Below are 14,880 nucleotides of genomic sequence, written 5' to 3' on the forward strand. Positions count from 1 at the left end.
TGTGTGTGAGCGAAGGGCACTGGGGGGTTACGGGGGTGTGGACAGCCCCCGAGGAGGGGCTGCAGAGGGGAAGGCGCTGGGGTCCGAGGCCCCAGAGCACAGTGGCCCGCGGTGCAGGAAACTGCTCGACTGCGGATGGGAAGGCCCCGACCAGGCCCTGACCAGCCCAGGCCCCACCAGCCCAAGCCCCACCAGCCCAGGCCCCCCCAACCAGGCCCCACCCTGCTCACCGGACGTCGTCTGCTTCAGCTTCTCGTTTTTCTTTTTCCTCCATTTCCAGGGCTTGAAGATCCTGCCCAGCGTGGCCAGCTTGCTGTTCCTCCTCACAGGGGGGGTGCGGATCCCTGAGACCAGATATTCGGGGCGCCCTGGGGGGGTCTGGTCCATCTCATCTGCAAGTGGAAAACCAGGGACACTCAGAGCCCACCAGGCCCCCACTGGCCAGCCCAGCGCCCCCCTGAGCGGCACCAGCCACGCTCGAGGCCAGGTCACAAGGTCCTCAGGGGTGGAGGCCCTGAGGGTTGCTCCAACTGGGGCGATCAGGGGGACCCCTGCCAGCTCCTGGGTGTGTGGAGCCGGAACAGGCCCACGTGGCGGCCTCCTGGCAGGACCCAGCACCACAGGCTCTCAGCTGCCACCCGAGGGTGCGTGGGTGCATGTGTTCGGACCTGGCCTGCCCCCAGCACAGCTGCTGCCCCTCGGCCGGGACACCCACCCACAGCAGCCCGCTGGGTGACCGGCCCCGCTGCTGCCTGTGGGGGGTGTGGGGGGGACTCAGTGAGTTTAGATGACCCTGGGAGGCCCTCGAGGGTACCGGAGGAGCAGCGGGTACCAGGAGGGCCCCAGGGGAAGGACGGGGCTGCCAGCGGCAGAGGACGCCGGGCCTCGGGGCAGCTCAGTCGCACCTGTCCCGCCCGCGGGGTCCCCTTGTCCCTGCTTCCCCAAGGAGGCCTGATGTAGCCGCATCTGGATCCCGGCCCCGCTGTGCTCAGGCCTCTCAAGAGCCGTGGGAGTGATGCCTCAGGAGCCCGGGACACCCCGGGATGGCAGCCTGGCTGCAGCCTCCAGGCAAGCCGAGGTGCTATCCACAGCCCGAGGCCTCCACTCCCACAGTTCGGGTCCGGACACCGGGCGCTGGGGCTGAGAGGAAGTTGGGCGCGGGGAGACGCGCAGCTCAGAGGCGCACGCACAGCCCAGGGGCGCACGGCCTCGGCCGGCTGACCTCTCTGGCTCACTGGCCAGGGCCGGCGGCTCTGGCAGAAACTTCCCTGGTGGTTTCTCCTGCAGGGTGGGGGCCGGGGCAGTCGCCGCTGGCCCGGGCCAGGCACTGGCTGGGGGCGTCTGGTTTCATCCTCCATAGTTATGGGGCAGAAACAGTCTGTGTGCCCCGTTTACAGACAAGCGAGCTGAGGCTCAGCACCGCGAGCTGTTTCCTGGGCTCCCGGAGCAAGGAAGGGAGTGGGGCGGCCTCGCCAGCCGGCTCCGGAGCCCCCGCTCTGCTGAGCCGCCTTGGGGCGACCGCGCCCATTTACCACCCAGGCCAGGACACAGCCCGGGGGACACGAGAGGCAGAACCCGGGGCCACCCCCCTATTAACTGTCCAGGGGCTGTGTCCGGGGGGGGGTCCCATGGTCACCCACGGCCCAGCACCCGGGGGGCGGGGGGGCGAGTGAGGAAGCGGGGGGCAGCGGCAGCCGCACGGGCCCCCCAGCGCTCACAGCCCCAGCTGCAGGCTGCAGGCACGGATGGCCTTTCCTCCAGACGCTTCGGGCCGTGTTCCTGTCCTCGCCCCCTCCCCCCGCCCACGGGGCCAGATGGCAGCGGGAAGCCAGAGCCACGCGGCCCCAGGAAAGCCGGGGTCCAGGAGGCGACGCTGGCACAAAAGAGAAGGAACTGGCCGGGTCTCCCCACGCCTGCAGCTCGTCTGAAGATGAAGCTGAAGGTCCCAGAGCTGAGCGGGCTGAGGGTCACTCACTGCTCTGAGCTGCCTCGGCCCGCCGGGAGCCGCGGTCCCCAGAAGCACGCCTGCAGGCGAAGGGAGCCAGAGGGAAGCCCAAGAGGCGAGTCTGGACGGGACCACGGTCAACGGCTAAGCCCTGCCCAGAGGAGACGCTGTTATGGGGTCCCCACCCATGCTGAGCCCACGGGTGTCCTCAGCACAGCCTTGCTCATGGGGGCGCTGGGCCACTGAGCAGCTGCGGCTCTCTCGCCTCGAGAATCCACTCAAGAATCTAGTCAGCCGTTCACTGGGCCACCGAGTCATGCCTTTATGATGCCAAGCAGGTGCCAAGACGGCCCCAGTGCAGAGGGACAGAGCTGAGCAGCAAAGCCCACCTGGCGTGGGAGGCGCTGCAGCTGCAGGTGTGAATTAAGAAGCTGCGCTGCTCATCACCTGGCCCCGAACAGCCCCCACCCCGGGGACTCCACTCCTCGCCCCCTTCCTCTTGCCCCGCTGTGCTGCACACCAGCACGTGCAGACACCGGCCGCGCACACCTGGCTGCACGTCCAGCAGGGAGCCCAGTGGAACCCCAGCTCAGAGACCTGCTTTGTCTCTTACCAATTGTCCCTCGTGCTGGGCCAGGAGCGACGCCCCAGGAGACTGCTGTCACCAGGGGCCAAGAGCCCAGGCCCAGAGGCCACAGACCCCCAGGGTCTGACGTTTGCACCTCCAGTGCCCCGGGGGGAGCACCTGCCCCCCAACACCTGTGCCCAGGTGACGGGACACAGGACTTGGCAGCCCATGGAGCTGACTTGCACCTCAGAAACCTCCAATCAAGGTCTCTTGGGTGACAGTGAGACACCCAAGGGAGGGGCAGGGTGCCTCACCATGCACATGGGTGCAGTGAGCGAGAGCGGGTGTGAGGGGCAGGGGTGTATGAGGAGAGAGGGGGCCCTATGCGTAGGCACCCACAGAGAAGGGGGTGGGCGCACCCAGATGCTTCCCTCCAACCCCAGCTGGGTGTCTCTGGGGTCTCTGGGGCTGCGAGGGCCCCCTCCCTGCCGCGGAGGGCGCCCGAGTGCAGCATGTGAGCGGGCCCTGGGCCTCCGGAGAGCAGGGCAGCCCCCGTGCCAGGGCGCCTCCGCCTGTGAGGAATTAGCAGCTAATTAGCGGAAACATTTCCCACATCGGTGTGAGCAAGAGGCACCTGCAGCCACACAGCAGGGCCCTGGGGTTCCCAAGTGCCGGAGGGCGGGCAGGCAGACACGGAGCCGGGGTGTCTGCACCCCCAGACAGCGCCAGCACCCCCCCCACCGTGGGCTCGGGGCAGGCAGACGCTGGTCTCGGGCCCCCGCCCCACCCACCTCCCGTGTCCCGCCTGAAAACCCGCAAGGCGGGCCCCGGTCTCGGCGGGAAGGAGCCGCCCGCGTGGCCGAGCTCACGGGCTGACGTCCGCGTGGTGCGGCCCCACACCCCGACTCCTGCGCCCCCGTCCCCGCAGGAGGTTGCCCGGCATGTGTCCTTGTGGGGTCGTCTGTCTTTCCCGCCGGGACCGAAGTTCCATGCGGGCAGGAGCGGCGCCCTCTGGTCGTCACCGGCGCGTATCCCAGGGCCCCTGCGCCTGCGGGAGCTCAGGGGGCTACGGGGAGGCTTCCCTGGCACCCGAGTGATGTCGGCCCTTTCTGCCCCCTCGCCCCTCGCCATCCCCCCTCTCTCCACCTCTCCGGCCATGGCGGGAAGCCCGCGAGGCCAGGCCCCAGGGGCCCCCGCTGAGGGAGACCCAGCGAGTGACTCCGCTGGCAGCGGCTCCGGCTTATTGGTTTTATTTGCGACCTCAGGGACTCACTTCCGTGTCCCCTGAGGCCCCCGGAGCACAGAGCGGTCTGCGCTGGAGCCAGAGGGGAGAAGCCCGCGAAGCGGAAGGGAACAAGGGGGCAAACGGGAAGATCCCGGGGTCAGGCCCCGTGAACGGGACACGAGCCGTGGAGGGCACAGGCCGGACCCCGGGCACAGCCTCGTCTGCAGCCCCACAGCAGCGGGGCCCCCTGGGTCCCAGGCTTGGCGGCGAGCGTGACGGGGACGGGTCCCCTCGCCCTCTTTCTAACTGGGGTGCTCAGAGGGCTTCCCCCTGGGGACTTTTCCAGAGGGACTGCTTGAAGCAGAGCTGGTGGACCATGGCCCAGGGGCCAAATCGCCCCCATTGGGCTTTATAAATAAAGCTTTATTAACCCGCAGCTCGGCCCTTTCATTCCCTCACCAGCTGCGTGGCTCTGGCAGGACCCGACAGGACTGCGCCTCTGCCCGCGGAAGCCGCTGCCGCTGGTCTGGAGGGAACAAGGGCCTCAGCAGCAGAGCCGGGCCTTGTGGCACCAGCACGGAAGGGAGGTCAATGGTCATAACAGTGACGGGTCCCTCTGCCCTCCTCGCCGGGGCTCGCCCAGGCCTGTGACCATCGGGCCTCCTGCTGGCCAGAGGCATCTCCCCCCCTTGCTCAGGGTCCAGGTGCCGTGAAGCAGAGAAGGTGACGCAGGGGCCTCGCTGAGCTGCAGCGTGAACACGGGCCCCTGCAGGCTGAGGCGCACGCGAGCTTCCATGGGTGACGGCGAGCCCTGGAACGCTCCAGGGAGCCCCGAATTCTGTGTGTTCATTCTGAACCTTCGCCCCTAGAGGCAGGCACAACCCTTCAGCTCCAGTTCACGCTGAGCAAGTGCAGACGGAGGCGGGAGCTGGTGAGCAGCAGATCAGCCTTGGAGCGGGGGTCTCTGGGATCAGCCTCACCAGCCTGGCACAGCCCCAGCGTCGCCCTGATCTGGTGCCTCATGGGCGAAGACAGTGGGGAAAATGCTGCCCATAATGCAGCTTCCCTGCAGACCCCCACCATCTGTGATCCCAGCGGGGACTGGGCAGTCCCGCCATGGGTCCCCTCCAGCAGCTTGGCCAGCTTCTCCTCCCCCTGCATCGGGCAAGCTGACCCCGCCCCCCTGTGCTCTGCACAGAAGCTGTCCAGTGGGGTCCCACTTGAGGGCAGTGGCTGGACGTTCTCCTGCTAAGTGGTGTTAATTACAATTTATTCAGGAATAGAGACACCTTCCCCCCAGTGTCTGGGAGCCATTAGCAGTCTCTAAGCTCTTAGTGGAGGCTGGGCTGGAACATTCCAGGGGCCTCAGGTCCCCTCCCCACAAGGACAAGGGAACATGCCCCACCCCCACTCCCATGGCCACCCACGCCTCTGACAACGGCGGAAAAATCAAGACATTATCCAAGTGGTGTCTTTTCCTCCATGTGTTATGGAAAAAACAGCACATTCAACAGCAAGGTCCATCTGTTTCTATCAAGCCCCAGGTTCTGCCAATGGCCGCGGGCCTGCCAGCCCAGCGCCCCGCTCCCCGGTGGAGACCAGCCCCGGCCATAAGGCAGGTGGGTCTGAAATGCTGCCTGGAGTTTGGCACCAGGAACGAAACGTGCAGACCGCAGGGCGGCCCTCGTGCCCACCCTTGCTGCCCCTCAGCCACTGGACAGAGCAGGACGCGTCTGTGTGGGTCGAGGCCCACTCGGAGAGCAGCTCTGGCAAGAAGCCCAAAGACATTGCAGGAGCTGGAAGCGGCTGGTGGAGACAGCCTCCCCGAGCTCGCACACGACGGAGGAGAGCGAGGGTTCAGAGCGGCGGGGGACGGCCGCACCCAGGCCTGCCGTGCAGGAGCGGACGGACAGCACGGCCGCACGCGGAGCCGCACCTAGCTGCGAGGTGAGGCTCGTGTGAGGTCAGCCAAAGCTTAAGGACCAGCAATGTCGCGTCGAAGTGTCCGCACACCGCAGCATCTTTCAGAGGAATTAAACGCACGTCAAATGCTGGGAAATTCTGCTCCAACAATTTGCATTTTGAAAACGTGTCCCCAATTCATTTTGCTTGGACCAGCGCACTCTGCGATGAGGCACCGGCTAGTGAAGGCTGAGGCTTCACGGCCCGAGGCCCTGTGGCCAGGGCTGGGCTCCCGGCGCCGAGCCTGCTGCCCACGCAGCTGGTGCGGGAATGAAAGGGCCGAACTGCGGGTTAATAAAGCTTTATTTATAAAGCCCAATGGGGGTGATTTGGCCCCTGGGCCATGGTCCACCAGCTTTGCTTCAAGCAGTCCCTCTGGAAAGGTCCCCAGGGGGAGGCCCTCTGAGCACCCCAGTTAGAAAGAGGGCGAGGGGACCCTTCCCTGTCACGCTCGCCGCCAAGGCCCGGGACCCAGGAGGGCCCCACGGTGCTGTGGGGCTGCAGACGAGACCCGGCTGCAGAGAACAGCCCCGCAGTGCCTCACGCAGCTGACCCTGGCGATTCCACTCTGGTCAACCCCACAGAACGGCAGCCGTGTCCGGGGGACGTGCACTCGGGCAGCCTCCTTCTCCCTGCTGGCCCCGGAGTGGGAGGGGCGAGCGTCCCGGGCGACGGCCGGGGATCAGACGCGGCGCCACGGAGCCCACGCAGCCGGAGGAAGCGGGTTCTGATCCGGGCCACGCGGCGGAAGCTTGAAACCCGCTCCGTGAAATCGCCCAGCGCCCCCGGCCCCCCACAGACACGCACGGTCAGATTCTGCTTCTAAGGATCCAGCACCTGACTCTAGCAGAGTAGCGTCGCCCAGGGAGAGAAATAAAAGGCAGGAAATTCCCTTGAAAAAAATGCCACCAACAGCCGGAGGAGAGTGGGGGCCCGGCCTGCAGCCCCAGCCGCGGCCCCGGCCCTCAGCCGCTTCTTCGCCCGGTGTGAGCAGGGCCGCGAATGGACTGATGTTTCAAAAACCTCCCGCAACTGGACCCTTGGGCACATTATCTTCGCGAGACCTGCGGGTCTTCTCTGGGCAGGGACGGCCCTCGCGGGCCCCAGCCTGGGAAGCGGGAAGGCCTCTGGCCACCGGGCGCCCGCAGGTGCCCCCACGGAGACCCCGCGACACGCTGGCGTCCTCGACACTCGCGGCGCCTCTCGGCTTCTTCCCCCGGGACGAATTTGTTGGCTTGGATTGAACCCTCTGGGTATCGGGGGACGGGCACATGGCACGGGCGGCTCCGGGTTTCAGCCGCCCCCGCTGCGGGACACACCCTCGCTGACACTCCAGGACGCGCCCCTGACCTGGCGGGGGGCATGCCGCGATGACCTCCTCACGCCGTCGCTCCAGGCTTCCAGGTTTCCAAAAACACACGGGTTAAGCAATCCTGGCTGAGAATCACTTCACGCTGGAGTCGAAAGTTACCCTGGACATTAACTAGAAAGCAACTGCGGCGAAGGAAGAAACTGTCCGGCCGGCCACGACTGCCCGTGGAGGGGGCGACCTCCGGCAGCTCCGTCTAGGGAAGCTGACAACCCAGCCCCGCCCGAGCTGCGGGGGCAGAGGGGTGTGAGCAGGATCCGGGGGCAGGTGTCTGCTGGATCGTCCACAGGCCCGGCTGTGTGCGACCCTGAGGGTTCGTCTCAGATGTGGACCCCAAGTTTCTGCAGAGTTTTTCTTAGACTTCGGGTGGCCAGAAAATTAGCCCTCGGGAGGGATCCCAAAGCTCCATGTTAGCAACAGAATTCTTGCTACTCACATCATGTCTCCTTATTAAGGCCCCAAAGGAAGGGACGGGCCTACTCTTTCAGCTCAGGTCAAAGAGGCAAAGCGCAGAGCTGAGGCGCCTCCTGGATCTCAGAGCCCCTCGCGGTGCCTGCCGGGCCTCCCACGAGGAAGTCCAGGCCGCAGAACATGGGCCGTGACGGCGCCTCCTCTTTGGGGCTGTGGTGGCGCCCAGGGGACACTCTCAGCACCGAGCCTCGGGGGAAAAGAAAGGTGAGCTGGTGCGTGGGTCCCGTGGAAGGTGGAGCAACCTGGGCAGTGCCAGCCTTGCCCAGGGACACGGGGGAGACCCCACTGTGCTTACCCCTCCCCACGCACGCGCCTCCACGATGGCCTCCATCAAAGCTTCAATTAAAAAGTTAGCAGCTTTTTCATTATCCCGCCCAGAAGGATCCACTGAATAAATCCTCCCGGGCCTCTTTCAGTTTTTATGAGAACAAAAAACACTGCCTGGATGTGCATTTATGATGGAAACAAAATGAGCTTGGGATAAAGCAAGGCTCCAGATCAGCTGAGCTCTGCCTGCCTCATGAGCACAATAAACTTCGATCGCATTGTGTCCATTCATTCTCCACCCACCCACCCATCCCGCCTCCCCCCCACCAGGCAGCACGGGGTGCAGGGCAGACACCCAGAGTCAGAACATTTGGGTAGGAGCATCTCAGAGGGAGGGGAGCTGGAGGACGGGTCACGGCCAGGCCCCAGGAGCTGGACACACTCTAGCCTGGACCCACTGCTTTGGCCCAAAGGCTACTTGGGGTCTTGGCTCTGCTGCCCAGCAGTGTCCAGCGTGTGGAGACATCGGGGCATTTGGGAAGTGAGTGAGTCCATCCCGCCAGGGGAAACGTGGACGACGCCGGGGGTCCCCAACTGTTTGTCTGTTTTCAGGTGGCAACATCTGCCCAGGACATTTTTCCTCCAATAATCAACACTCGGGGGCAGGCCGCGTGGACCCAGCCGTGAACCCCTCTATATCATTTATTAAAGAAGAAATAACGTGAGTCTTTCCCACCTGCGGACAGACTCGTGGAAGAGCGGCCTATCCTGAGAGTCCCGTGGCCTGGACGCAGCACCGGACAGGGCTCAGCACAGTGGCAGCGACCAAGGGTGGGGGGTCGAAACCCACGTGCAGAGACATCCCGAGGCGGGTGGGCTTGGTCCAGCAGACAGGGGGGCTCAGCGTCAAAAATCAGTCAGCGAAAACTTCGCCAGCTGAGTAAGCGGGAAAATCACCCATTTCAATAAACACAGAGCTGGCGCTCGGCGCACACACCCCGCATTTATGATTAACAGCCGTTAGCTCACTGGGAATAGAAGGAACTTTCTTAGGCTCAGAAAGGTATATAGAAAAAATCTATTAGAAACTCATAGTGATGAAATATCGAGAGTTTTCCCGCTGAGACTGGGGATGAGACAAGGTGTCTTTGTCTAAAATTATACTAAAGGTTTTCACCAGTACGGCAAGGATCAGCAAGTTGGAGAACTGGAGAAGAAGAAATGAAGTTCTTTTTTCCCCCTAGAGAAATGTTTTTAGAAAATCCAAAAGAATTGCTAGAACTATCAATAGAACAAATTAATTTAGCAAGCTTCTTATATAGTTGTTCCATAGACAAAAATAAACTGCATTTCTATATGCCAGAATCAAAGATTCAGAAAAGGGTATTTAAACAATGAGGCCATTTTAAAAGTCATCAAAAAGCCCACAACATACCTCAAAATAACCCCAGGGAGAGATGGGCACGCAACCTCTAACCGGAAAGGATTGTTGAGCGCAAAGAAATCGAGCCACAGTGGCAGGTGCCCTGCTCGTAGATGAGGAAGCTGGAGGCTTTCATGATGCCATTTCTTCCCAGAATGACCCTGGGACTCAAATTAAAACAGTAACATATCCCCGTGTGTGTGTGTGTGTGTGTGTGTGTGGAATTATTTATGACTTTCATATGGACATGAATAGGACTGAATGGCTGAGATAATCTCAAAGAACACGCGCCGTGAGGGAGTAACACGCGCCCGCCCTGACTGGTTATAAATCCACAATAGGGATGACAACGTGCTCTCCACGCAAGGACAGAGACCCCGAAACAGTATGTGCGGGGCAGGCAGAGACCACCCAGACCCAGTGCCTGATTAGGAGCAGGGACGCAGCCGTGCAGTGGGACAGGCCAGCCCTTGCCACGAATGGGGCTGAGCCTCCGGCTATCCGTCGGAAACACTGATCGTGAGTCCTCCCTCGCCCCAAGTCAAAATCGATCCTGACTTCTAAATGTCAGGATAAAACAATAAAACTAATAGAAAACATAGAAGAATATTTTCGTGGTTTCGAGATAAGCAAATATTCCTTAAACAAGACACACAAAGGGAAACATGAGAAATATCTCAATATTTAAATTGAGATTAAATATTTCTTTTCATCAAAAGATACCATCAAGTGAATGAAAAGTCAAGTCACAGTGGGAAATGTGTACGATACGGGTCTCCCCGCAAACACTCGTGCCAAAGACATGCTCATTCATTCGGTGCTTTGCACGCTTGGGAGTCTGGCATATTTTTTTTTTTTTAAGATTTATTTATTTATTCATACAAGCACTGGGGACAGTCAGATGCACAGGAGGGTGAGAGGATTCACCAGAGCCAGAGCGGGGAGCAGAGCAGGCAGACTGACGAAATACGCTGCTGAGGGGAACAGTGGGCGGCAGGAGAGGTCTGTGGACCATGTGGGACCCTCACCCGTTGGCCGGGGATCGAACCGGCGCTGCAGAGGCTGCGGGCAGCTTCACAGCCCTGCGCTCAACCGCTGCGCCACGGGGAAGGCCCGAGTCTGGCGTTTTTATGGGAGTGCTGCCTGTCAATAAAATGTTCCTGATTTTTTTATATTAAAAAAACTTGTCTTCTGACTGTCCATGCTGTGCAGGAAAGGAAGACGCAGCCAAGAAGCCATTTAAATGTTAAAATGTAAATAGAAAAACAAATGTGATGGAAATGTCCCTGGGTCTCTGCTTCCCCAGCTCCAAGGCAGTCAGGAGCCTCGAGGCCCCAGGGGGACTTACTCCCCTGCGCCCATCTGGACTGCGAGCTGGAAGCCAAGCCCTAGACCCCACCCTGGGAAAGCGGCACTCCCCGCTGTGCTGCAGGGCAGCTTCCGAGCTGTTGCAGCGACCCGCCACGCTCAATGTAATGCTTTGCCATCAAAAGAGAACGTGTCTCCCAGCGTGACTGAGTGGCCAGGGCCACGTGGGCACCAGGTGCCTGTGGTCTGGGCTCACCAGCAGTGCTGACAGGGCCTCCGCTGGGGCTGGGCTGGGGAGCCAGGGCCTGGGGGCACAGCTGTCTGTGCTGCCACCCCTGGTCAAGGTGCTTCTGACCACAGGCCGTGGGATTTCTGTGGTGGCCAGAGGGGGCGTCACTATGGGGTGCAATTTGATGACCCATCCCACCACCACCCTCAAGGAGCAGCATTCACCTGATGAAGCACAGGTGTGTCCGCGGAGCAGCAGCAATCCCCCAGGTTGGGAAGTTCTTGCTCAAGGGGACCAGGCAAAATGCCAGGGCACTGAGGGGGCTCCAGCGCCTGGGGAGCCTGCCTGCTTGTGGCCAGCCATGCCCACCTGGCCACCTTCCTCCCGCCACTGAGCGGGAGGACAGGAAGCTGCTGGCTGGTGAGGGGCAAGGCCCTCGCAGCCAACTGGGGTGGAACCCTAAGCAGAGGTCTGGGAAGAGCCCTTGGGGGCGATCCTGGGCACGCGAAGATAGACTCAGTTGAGGTCCCAGTACGATGCAGGAAACAGAGGAAAAACTAAGACGGAGTGAAAATGAACTCTTTAAGCTTAATAGAAATAGAAGCATTAGGGCCTCCCTAGTGGCGCAAGGGATTAAGATGCAACCTATGAAGCTGTCTGCAGCCACTGCAGCACAAGTTCAATCCCCGGGCAGGGAGCTACCCACAGGGTGCAGCAGACCTCTCCTGCCTCCCCGCTGCTCCCCTCAGCAGTGTATTTCAGTCAGTCTGCCTGTTCTGCTCCCCACTCTGTCTCTGGTGGATCCTCTCACCCCCCCCCCACACCTTTGGCCAGTACCCCAGTTCTTGTGTGCATAAATAAATAAATCTTTAAAAAAAATAAATGGCAGCATTCAAGAACAAAGGAGTGGGTAATCTAAAGAGTTTAATTCAAAATCCATGCAGAACACCCGACGGTGACCGCTGGGCCACATTCACAATAAATCACAGAGGGCGAAATCTTTAATACACAGAGACCACATCAAAAGCGACAAGGAAAACAAAGGCTTACCCTTCCTCCACTCCCAGTTGACAAGTGTACAGGAGACTTGGTCTCTTGAAGAAAAAAAGTAAACAGCAAAAATACGAAAAGAAAATTCAGTTCCACAAGCTGTCCAAAAGAAGTAAATTAAATAATGAGCTTCCATTTTTGCCAAGCTGGTATTTGCTAGCTGCTCATCACATCGGAGGATTTGGAAAGACGAGAGGGTTGCAGATGGTGGTGTAAATTGATACTGTCTCCCTGAGAAGCAGCTTGGCAGTGTGTGAGAAGAGCTTTCAAAGTTTATAGCCCTTGAACAGGCACAGATCTCTCAAGAAAGAGGTAAACACAAAGCTCTCTCTGCACGAGGGAAACCCCACCCGCCCCAGCAGCAGGGGATGTGAACGGTGGACGAGGAAGGACAGAACTTCACTCCTCCGTGGAAATCGTGTGCTTGAAAACATTGACTGACAGTGAAAAATTTCAAGACACAATGCTATATTTAAAAGCAGGATGTGTAATTATAGCTGCGATGACATCAGTATTATAACGTGTATATCTGTGTGTACATTAAAAAAGATGAACAGCATGCAAATATTTGCAGCGATGCACTGGGGGCGATGTGATTTCATGCGATTTTCATTTGATTTGTATGTTCCCGATGTCATCAGTGGGCTTGTGGAGACTGACTTTGAGCAAATGATTCAGGTGATGTTTTCCTAGTAAGTCAGCAGCCGTCACTCAGTTAACAAAACAGGAAAATGAAAATATCAATCGCAATAGCTTCCTTTCGAAAGCGGCTGGGTTATTTTTCTCACCAACACTATAACAAAACGTCGGGGGGGGAAAGACGTGGTAGGGGCAGCTGTAGCCAGGAGCATCCATTCGGATGCAGAGGGGGAACTCCCAAGTTCTCCTCCAGGCTTTTCTGAAGGTGGAGCGCTTGACGGGGCCTCGTAGGGAGTGCAGGGCCCTTGGGGCTGGAGGAGTCTCAGGGAAAGGGAAGGCTGCCCCGTGGCAGGGGCGCGAGGGTTCGAGGGTTCGGGGAAGCGATGGCAAGAGAGGGAGCAGGGCAGATGGGAGCTGACCCTGGCGGGACTGCGTCTCCCAGACAAAGGCTAGCAAGGATGAGACGATGCAGCTGGGAATTAGGAGCTGCCCGCTGGCACCTTTGTCTAACTGGCAGAGCCAAAGGTGCAAGAGAAAGGGTGAAGTATTTCAGCAGCCTCGCAGGAGCTGAAACAGAATCGAGCGGCTGTTGGAGACGGGGTAGGAGCGGGTCTGCACACGGGGCAGGCTGGCAAACTCGGCTGCTCCTGTGCCCACCGTGCTGGCTCGGCTGATGCCTTCGGCCCCATCCAGACCCTAAGGCCGTCTCCCGAAGGACAAACCAAGCCCCCCAAAATCAGGGCCAGCCACGACTCAGGGGGACCCCTCCCACCTCACATCGCACATCTGCCCCTCCTCCCCCCGAGCGCCACCGAGAGCTGAAGAGAACCAACTGGAAAACTGTTTTAGAGATGAAGAGAGTCTCCGAGCTCACTTGTTGGAAAACGACGGACCCGAATCTGTGATGTTCCCTAAGAAGTGGGCAGCACCCCGTCAGGAAAATGAAAATACCAACTGCAACAGCAAACACGAAGCACACAGAAAAGAAACTCACGAGAAATTGTCGGACTCCTCAGGGGAAACTGTAAATTTAAACAGAAAGTAATACTCGCTTTTTAAAGCATCTCAAATAACGGCGATAGAGACCAGATTCTTGAATGAACAACTTAACTTGGTAAAGAGACTGATTCTCCAAATCACTTTATCAACCACATGTAATTCTAGCTGTGTGATGTAATCTAAGGTGATTATAACCTGATTATATTGCTATTCGTTTTTTTCTCTAAAGATGTATTTATTTATGCAAGAGCTGGGGGACAGGCCAGAGGTGTGGGGGTGGTGAGAGGATTCACCAGAGACAGAGTGGGGAGCAGAACAGGCAGACAGATGGAAAGCACTGCTGAGGGGAGCAGCGGAGAGACAGGAGAGGTCTGCTGCGCCATGTGGGTAGCTCCCTGGCAGGCCGGGGATCAAACTCGTGCTGCAGAGGCTGCGATTGCATCATAGTGTGGTGCTTAACCCCTTGCGCCATCAGGGAGGCCCTATATTGCTCTTCTTCCTATAGAATACATGTGACAGAAAACTAGAATGCGAGGAGCCTCATATTAAAATAGATAATAAATAAATGTAATAATACATCATTACATCTTAATTTTAATTGCAATTAAAAATATATATAAGTATAAAGGAAGCTGGGTATTAAAATATATAATAAAACTAAAGTTATTAAGAGGTAAATAAAAGAAAAAGGGGAACTTAGTATAAATATAAAAAGGGGGTATATGATAAAATCAGCATCTCAAACCAATAGCAAAAATGGACAATTTTTGTTGGCACTCAGTGTCTGAACTAACTCAGGTCAGGACATTACACCTCACGTGCAAATAGTGAAGTTTAAATATAAAGAAAAGGGGGCTTCCTTGGCGGCGCAAGGGATTGAGAAGCAACCTATGAAGCTGTCCGCAGCCTATGGGGCCGTCCGCAGCCTCTGCAGCCCAAGTTTGATCCCCCGGCCGGCCGGGGAGATACCCACATGGTACGGCAGACCCCTCCTATCTCGCCCGCTGCTCCCCTCAGCAGTGGATTTCAGTCAATCCTCCTGTTCTGTTCCCCACTCTGTCTCTGGTGAATCCTCTCACCCCCCGCACCTCTGGCCTGTACCCCAGCTCTTGTACGTATGGATATATAAATCTTTAAAAAATAAAGAAAGAAAAGAAACCTAGAAAAGTACTAGAAGAAAATAACGAGTAGCTATTTATCTGAGATGGAGAGACTGTACCTGTAAAAGCGGCTAACAAAGCCTTAAAGTCAACAGTACTAGTGCACTTGATCTAAGGGTTTGTAAAATAATGTCGAAGAAACACAACACACACCATTAAAAAGACAACAGCCACCGCAAATGTCCCCAAACCACTGGACAGGCGACCTCCACCGGCAAGGAGACAAGAGTACAGCTGAGACCCCACAGCCACGTCCACGGGGGCA

At 58.6% G+C, this 14,880-nt stretch overlaps 1 protein-coding gene across 1 annotated transcript in view; it reads right to left on the reverse strand.

Annotated features, from left to right (window-relative positions):
- Positions 1–14,880, reverse strand: part of PHACTR3 (phosphatase and actin regulator 3) — a gene marked incomplete at both ends in the record, with an annotated part of 82,770 nt that overhangs the window by 34,828 nt on the left and 33,062 nt on the right. The window contains one exon of the mRNA XM_084246599.1: positions 231–392. Coding sequence (XP_084102725.1) covers positions 231–392 — 162 coding nt within the window. The remainder of the gene's footprint in view (positions 1–230; positions 393–14,880) is intronic.

This window comes from Talpa europaea (genome assembly GCF_964194135.1).
Source record: "Talpa europaea genome assembly, chromosome: 11".
Lineage (NCBI taxonomy): Eukaryota > Metazoa > Chordata > Mammalia > Eulipotyphla > Talpidae > Talpa > Talpa europaea.